Source organism: Peromyscus leucopus, chromosome 12 (assembly GCF_004664715.2).
Source record: "Peromyscus leucopus breed LL Stock chromosome 12, UCI_PerLeu_2.1, whole genome shotgun sequence".
Classification (NCBI taxonomy): Eukaryota; Metazoa; Chordata; class Mammalia; order Rodentia; family Cricetidae; genus Peromyscus; species Peromyscus leucopus.
The window spans coordinates 72,760,399-72,768,215 of NC_051073.1; the positions used below are offsets into that span (position 1 = coordinate 72,760,399).

The following is a 7,817-nucleotide window of genomic DNA, read 5'->3' on the forward strand; positions in this document are numbered from 1 at the left end:
AGTTACCATCACGGAGAGCCACTCTTAGAGTTCTCAGATAAAATTAGCCCTCTTCATACTTGTTAAGTCCTTGAAGCCTTGATAGTTCTTACTCTAACATGAAATTGGGGTAAGCACGGGATGAGGGAATGAAGAGGCATTGGTGTGACACTAACAGACCCCATGGGTTGATCTGACTCTTTGACATGCCGAAAGTTAAGACACAAATACATTCCGTGGTGTGTTGTTTGCTTCTCTGTGATCTGTATGTCAAGGCACATCTGCCACATCTTTAGAGATTTATTTTTATTATGATGAATGTGTGTATGTCTGTCTCTGGGTATGCATGTGTGAGTGCAGGTACCGGAGGAGACCGGATGAGTCCGTTCCCCAGAGCTGCACCTGTGAGCCGCTCCTGTGTGGCTGCTGGGAACTGAAGTCCAGGCTTCTGCAAAAGCAGCAAATGCCTCTCCAGCCCCTACATTCCCCTTTTCAGTTGAATGCTGTTGTGGGGATCCCGTTTATAAAGGTATTTATTGGACATGGTAGAAAGGTGAAATTGGACTTTGAGGAAGACTGTGCTCTGCTGGGAAAATTAAAGGGAGAAGGATTGGCTTATTGTTTCTCTGAGTTTGTAGAAAGTATTAACCCCATTCCTAACATTAGAGACAGATTCCAGTGTAAAGGGCAGAGTGAGCATTTAGCTTGGAAAGTTCTGCAGTCTCAAGGCAGCTTTCTCTCCCTATGTACTCACTCCTCTTGTGAGTAACAGCTCTTTTTAATTTGTGTCTGGGAAAAAATTCAAACCTGAATGACATTTGCAAGAATAGGTGAGCTGACCTGTGGCAAGCCTGTAATTCCTGAATTGGGAAACAGGATTGCCAAAGCCCTTGAAGCCAGCCTCAACTACCCAGTGAATTCCAGGCCAGCCAGAGATACATAACATAGTAAGGCTCTGAAAAACAACAACAACAACAAAAAAACGAAAGGTCACTGAACACCTATATACTCTCTGACTAGAGTACCCAGATGTTAACATTTTGTCACATTGACTCATCTATTCTGTCATTAATTTTAAAGCTGGTAAGTAGATTGTAGACATCATTCTATTCCAAACACATTAGCATACATTTACCAAAATCAAAGACATTTTCCTACCTACTTAAAGGGCAGAATAAAATTCAAGAGCCAAACATATATAACATATAGTTATATCTCTAACATAGAGTCCATATTAAAAGCTTTTAGATTGCCAATTTTTTTTTTTTTTTTAGGTTTTCTTTTTCTTTTTTTTTTTTTTTTTTGAGCTGAGGATCGAACCCAGGGCTTTGTGCTTGCTAGGCTTTGCTCTACCACTGAGCTAAATCCCCAACCCCGCCAATTTTTTTTTGTAATGACTCCCAACACCCCAAAGACAAGAGCATTCATGACTTTTAGGTACACGTTTCTTTGCCCTTGAAACCTCACCTTTGCCCTGAAGTAGAGGATAGTCTTTGTATTCTTCTGTGTGTTCTCTGTTGAAGAACAAAAAAGACATTAGGAATGTCCAATAGTCATTGGATAAAACAAACTGCACAGAAAAAATACTTGTTTTGAAGTTTTAAAACTTTGGCTGGGTTTTGGTGCCTTGATTCAGCAAAGTCAACAATGCAGCAGGGCTGTGTGAGCATTAGATGGGCAATAAAGCCTTCCTTTATTTCATAATCCCAATTGTTTATCTAGCAAACATCGATAGACTGTAAATGACTGACTCAAATTTTGGATTCAGTTCTCACTACTAAGCAAATTGATTTGAAACCGGCCTGGTATAAAGGTCCCTGTGCCTGTAGCCCCGGAAGCTGCTCTGGATTTCTTTCAGTGGTGCGGAATCAACCTCTGCACTTAGAATGTCTAAAACTGGAGCCAAGGTAAGTCAAGGCCATGCAGACGTCTCCGCCGCTCCCCTGCTTTTCTCCTAAAGATACGTTGAAAGAGGAATCCAGAACGGCTCCTGCTTCGTTGCCTGAAGGGGAATAACCTAGTGCTTGAAGGACAGGGATGGGCAGGGGGTGGAGGAGGGCTTGTTTTCTAGTCTAACAGCATCATCTAACACAACACTAAAGATTTACATTTAGCGATGGTGCTGTGCTAAGTACTATATGGGTAAGCAATACCAAAACCATCATGATGGCTGCCTCCCAGCAACATGGATGATTTCAATCTCATAGGGATAGGACATGATGAAGACTGTAATAGAAAACTTAAGTAGTCAACATTCTGTTGTGTGTAATTTAGCCTCAGTCCTTATTGTTCCAGAAGACCAGTGGCCAGGCCAGGCCAGTGAACTCAGTCAGACAGTACTTCTTCATTCAAGCAGTTGTTGGTTCCAGAGAGGGTCCTCACCAACCTTTGACTCGACTGCCTGTCTGGAAGTGAATGCTCAGGCAAGGCTTGGGGAAGGAAGGGATTCTCTGGTTAGTTAGCTTTTGTAGCCCTCATCGAGGCTAAAGGGTGGAGTCAGTGTGTGGTCCCTGATCCCTCCCTCCTCTGACTCTTGGTTTGAAAACTTTCAGACTTACTAATCTTGAAAGAATAAGAAAGATGTGCAGCAAATTCTTGCCTTTCACCGATATTCTCCAATTGTTAACATTTGGTTATATTTGCTCTCTTTATTATGCCATTGAAGAGTATCTAACTGTATTGCGCTGTTGATTGGGGGTATTTAGATATATATCTCCTAAAAAACAACAAAAAAAATTTTTTTTACCGTGAATAAACATACCTCCAAAATTCATCCTAAATCTAACACCCAACATTCAGACCATGCAGTTGACCGCAGACATGATAGAGCATGTTAATGTCATGTGATACATTAGTTATTTGATTATTTTCTTTGCTTACATTCTCTCCCCCCCCCTATTTCCTCCCCTCCCTTCCCCCTCCCACTCTCTGCCTGTAGAGCAGTTCCTTCAGTTTTTGTTGTTAATGAGACATGGACAGTTTTCAAAGCTCAGGCCAGGTATATTGAAGAAGCTCCGTCTAGATTCACATCAGTTTCTTCATCTTTAGACTGAGACTAGCAAGAAGTTAGGCAGGCAATAGCATATGCTTACCAGTGTATGTATGTTATCTGGAGGTAGCTGTTAGCTTGTTCTGTGATTGGTTAGATGCTCTTTCTCCTCATTTGACAAATAGAACTAACAACCGTCCAGATGTTGCAGGGTAAAGACTGTCTAGTGTAAAATACACCACTTAAATCCCACTGGAAATCTGAAGAGCCTTGAGGGAAGCTATTACATAAACATCGTGTAAATAGATACCTAGTCTTTCTCCCTTCCGTTCTCACTGTCTGTTACCGCTTAACTCAGAGGCACATTGGCTCAGCAAGAGCAACAGATTTTATTAAGCATGCTTTTTGTTAACCTCAGCGATAATCTTGCTTAGACTAGTAGGCTACTTTTCAAAAATAAACTCCAGTGTGACAGGAATTTTGTGGTGATTTCTAGGAAAACCAGCACTAGTTTTCTCTACAAGTTTTATGTCCAAAGGCCACAATCTCTCCATTAGCAATAGAGTGGTTAAATTTCACATTCCAGTCTTCATTCACTCAGCAGATAGATAGGGCAGAGCTCCATGAAAAACTAATGCATGCTTGGTTCAGCGTGGGATGACTGGCTGGCCTCAGGGCAGACAATGTGGTGACCCCATTATAGATGTCGTTCCCAGATGCTGCTACAAGGCAGATATGCAGAGGACTGTGAATGTGAGAACCAATGAATTAAAATACACAAGCAGTATTCCCCATAGCATAACTCCCACAAAGTCATTTTTGGTAAGTCACGGCTCAAAAGTAAATTCAGCATATGAACGAAGGCGGGTGGAACCTGTCCATTCTTATGGAAGTTACTCGATTTCTCATCACAGGTCACAATAAAAAGGCTCTGGGGTGCAGGGTCAGTCCTGCTGAGCGTTTAGAGTGTAAATGCTGCTATGTGAGTCATGTGGGGGTAGGAAGATGGAGTGGAAAAGAAATGGCCCACATAAGAAGCAAGGGGTCTGTCTACACTGCAGCCCACGGGCTTCTAGCTATCCTTGGAAAGCTAGTGATCTTTGGAAGTCAATCTCCTTGTCCATAACAAGAAAAGCAGCTTACTATCTTTAACGATTTCTCTTGGGTTTCCTAACCTGCACAAGGATGACAGTGAGGGGCACGCTAAGGTGCAAAGAGGAAAGCTCGTGAAACTTCCGCCTTGCACAAAGAACTACAGGCGACTAAGGCAGGCTGCAGGGTGGGAGAAAAAATTGTCCTCCTTGGGGCAGATCACACCAATTGGCTACCAAATACCAAATGGTCAGCCCAGAACGTACACACAAGTAACACACAGACTGAGCCAGTTGTATTTTAAACAGTTTGTAAAATGTGCTTAACAGTTTTACACGTGTATATAAGGTACTTTAATCATGTGCATCCCCATTATTCTCCCATTTCCCTCCCACTACACCAACCCCCTTCCCTGTAACCCCCTTGCTAGTTTCGTGGTGTGTGTGCGTGCTCGTGCGTGTGCGTGTGAGTGTGTGTGTGTGTGTGTGTGTGTGTGTGTGTTTGTGTGTGTGTCCCATTGCATTTAATTGCAGTTGCTTGCTTGAGCTTGGGTGTGGGTTATTTGAGCAGGACAGCTTAGAGCAGCAGTTTTCAACCTGTGGGTCTGAACCCCACTGTGGGTCACGTATCAGACATTTATGTTACCATTCATAACAGCAAAATTACAGTTATGAAGTAGTAGCCAAATAATGTTATGGTTGGGATCACCGCGGCATGAACTGTATTAAAGGGCTGCAGCGTTAGGAAGGTTGAGAGTGACTGCTTTTAGAGTGTCTACATCACCAAGGAATATGAGACTCACTCTCCCAACAACTTTCAATTGCCTATGGCTTCTCAGGCAGGGGTGTGGCCCCTTCTACTTCACTGGCAATTTTGAGTTAAGTATCAAACTTTATACTTGATTGCCATTATGTCCATTCTACCCTCAGACCACCTCTCTGTAGGACACACTTTCACCTTGAGCTCTGAAGAAAGGCTCAATGCTTGTTGGTCACATGGCTAGCTAGTGAGCTGTGCTGGATTTTTTCCTTCACGTCTGTAAACAGGCACTTCTAGATCTGCTATGCTGAAATAAGAGAGGGATCAGAAAAACAAATTTGAAGAGGAGGGAATGAAATAAATGATTTGTGTGTGTGTGTGTGTGTGTGTGTGTGTGTGTGTGTGTGTAAGAAAAAATAGGGAATAGGAAATAGAGGTGAGAGAATTGGGATGTTGAGGGGGCGGAGGGGGGGATTAAGGCAGAATGGAACAGGGTGTGTCCCCTGGGGAAGAATCTGAAAGAGAAAGGCTCTTTGTGTGAGTCCATTCTCTCCATCTAATGAGTCACCAAGACCTGACTGAACCTCTTCAGGGTGCTTCCTGTCGCAGCTGCCCCTGTGACCTGCTTGCTCTTGTTCACAGTCACTGAGGGAACGAACTCCAGCTCGGTCACACTCACTGCACACTCACTCACTATACACTGGTTCCTGTGACAGGCTGTACTCTTCACCAACTTGATTCGTTTGGACAGGCTTGTCCCCTTTCCTTTCCTTCCAGAAAACTACTCACCTTTCTACCCTCACTCAAAAAAACGAAGACTCCCCACCTCTGCTCCTTATGACAGAGCTTTTCTGTTAATAAATCAGCCACAAGGTGGCGGCACACTGCCAAGAAATTAACCACTTCAACCACAACTCTCGGTTGTTTCCTTATAACCCAGCGTTTTTATGGCTGTGGAATAACAGTGCACAAGGGTGTGTGTGTGTGTGTGTGTGTGTGTGTGTGTGTGTGTGTGTGTGTGTGTGTATTTTGGGGTTTCATAGTGATAGTTAGAAATAATTGATGAACTCCCAGGGTTCCAATCAGGTGTTCCCTATTTCAACCAGAAAAACTGAGGTCTGTTTTGCATCATCACTTCCGGTCTGTTTGAGTAGGGGGCTGTAGAAATGTAAATACCTGGTTTGGTCTTGGTGGGAGACTGCTGTCCTCCATCAGAACATTCTTTTATTGTGCTCCATTTTAAGAAAGTCCCGATGGCATTTGTTGACAAAATCCCCAGAAGTCAACGTGAGGTCAACTAGAAGTGTGTTTCTCTTCCCGTAGAAGGGACAGTGAGCTTTTCTCTCCCGTCTGTGTGCAAAGCCGCCCAGTCCCTCAGCTCTCTAACTGCTCTGTGCTTCAGATTAGTTTCTATGAAGACAAAAATTTTCAAGGCCGCCGCTATGACTGCGACTGTGACTGTGCCGACTTCTACTCGTACCTAAGTCGCTGCAACTCCATCAGAGTAGAAGGAGGCACCTGGGCTGTGTACGAAAGGCCCAACTTCGCGGGACACATGTACATCTTACCTCAGGGCGAGTACCCTGAGTACCAGCGTTGGATGGGCCTCAATGACCGCCTGGGCTCTTGCAGGGCTGTTCATCTGGTGAGTCTGGGAGCTTGCTGTGGCCACCACCCCACACCTTTTCGGAGATTTTACTTTTATGAGTGTGTGCGTGTGCGTGCGTGCGTGCGTGCGTGAGCACATTTGCATGCAGGTGCCTTCAGAGGCCAGAAGAAGGTGTTGGGTCCCCTAGAGCTGGAGTTACCGGTGGATATGAGCTGCCTGATGGAGATTTTGGGAACTGAGCTGACTCCTTTGGTAGAGCAGCAAGCTTCTGCTGAGCCGTCTCTCCAGCCCCCTCTCCCCCACACACACCTTCTGCTAAGTCTTTCTAGAGGTTTTGTTGATGGAAATAAAAATCATAGTTTACTTCCTCACTAGACTGAATGTCATTACTTCCCAGCCTTTTGGCGGAGATCAAGTGAAGACTAATTGTTTTATGACCCTCTTTCTACCTCATACATATTTATAGAAATTATACTTTAAAAAACGAAGTCAGCCTTTTCAGTATTTCACGGTAGAGACAGTTCTGATGGCCCTCCTTTCAGGGGGACAGGCTGTGAACCTGCTGTCCTCTGAGTTCCTGAAGCGCTAGTGATTTCTCTAATGATGGCTGTCCTTTGCCGTTTGTTGCTGTTGTCCGCAGTCTAGTGGAGGCCAGTATAAGATCCAGATCTTCGAGAAGGGTGATTTTAATGGCCAGATGTATGAAACCACAGAAGACTGCCCTTCCACCATGGAGCAGTTCCACATGCGAGAGATCCACTCCTGTAAGGTACTAGACGGCACCTGGGTTTTCTACGAGCTGCCCAACTACCGCGGCAGGCAGTATCTTCTGGACAAGAAGGAGTACCGAAAGCCCATCGACTGGGGCGCAACGTCCCCCGCGGTCCAGTCACTGCGCCGCATCGTAGAGTGACGGCGTGAACGGGCCATAGAGCTCTCCCTGAGGGCTGAATGCTGGCCGGCTCGTGCTCCACATAGCATCATAAATAAAAGAATTGGCATGCATCCCACCGCCGGCTCTAGTGCCTCTTAATTGCTTTTAGGGAGCAACAATCTAGAACCCGCCACGGTGGACAGTTACACAGAGCAGTTCATCTATCAGATAACTAGTCTACACCTTTGTGCAAAAGCAAGTACGAGTGCATTGAAGGCTGGGAAATCACACTCTCACGGAATGACTCTTTCTGCCTGTGTTTTGCATTCAACAAAAACAATAATCAGAGCTGCCATTTGCGGGAGTTCCTATACTCATGGCTTGTTTCTTCCCAACCCACTCTATAAGAGTAGTGCTCTGTCTACACTTTACAAGTAAGAAAACCTACACGTCAGAAAAACATTTTAAATGGACCACGTTGACAGGTGGTGAGTAGAAGAGGTAGAATTTTCCAA

At 44.6% G+C, this 7,817-nt stretch overlaps 1 protein-coding gene across 1 annotated transcript; it reads left to right on the forward strand.

The window, feature by feature from the left end:
* Positions 1 to 1,307: 1,307 nt before the first annotated feature.
* Crygs (crystallin gamma S) lies at positions 1,308 to 7,438 on the forward strand. Its single transcript, XM_028875220.1, has 3 exons — positions 1,308 to 1,886; positions 6,222 to 6,464; positions 7,069 to 7,438. Exons 1-3 carry the CDS (start codon positions 1,866 to 1,868, stop codon positions 7,339 to 7,341), a joined length of 537 nt encoding a protein of 178 aa, XP_028731053.1. The 5' UTR covers positions 1,308 to 1,865; the 3' UTR covers positions 7,342 to 7,438.
* Positions 7,439 to 7,817: the final 379 nt, after the last annotated feature.

Bases quoted from the DNA above. Each gene is read 5' to 3' on its own strand.
- Crygs (XM_028875220.1), top strand. From the start codon at position 1,866: ATGTCTAAAACTGGAGCCAAG. The intron at 1,887-6,221 runs GTAAGTCAAGGC...TCTGTGCTTCAG, and splicing joins TGTCTAAAACTGGAGCCAAG to ATTAGTTTCTATGAAGACAA. The intron at 6,465-7,068 runs GTGAGTCTGGGA...TGTTGTCCGCAG, and splicing joins CTTGCAGGGCTGTTCATCTG to TCTAGTGGAGGCCAGTATAA.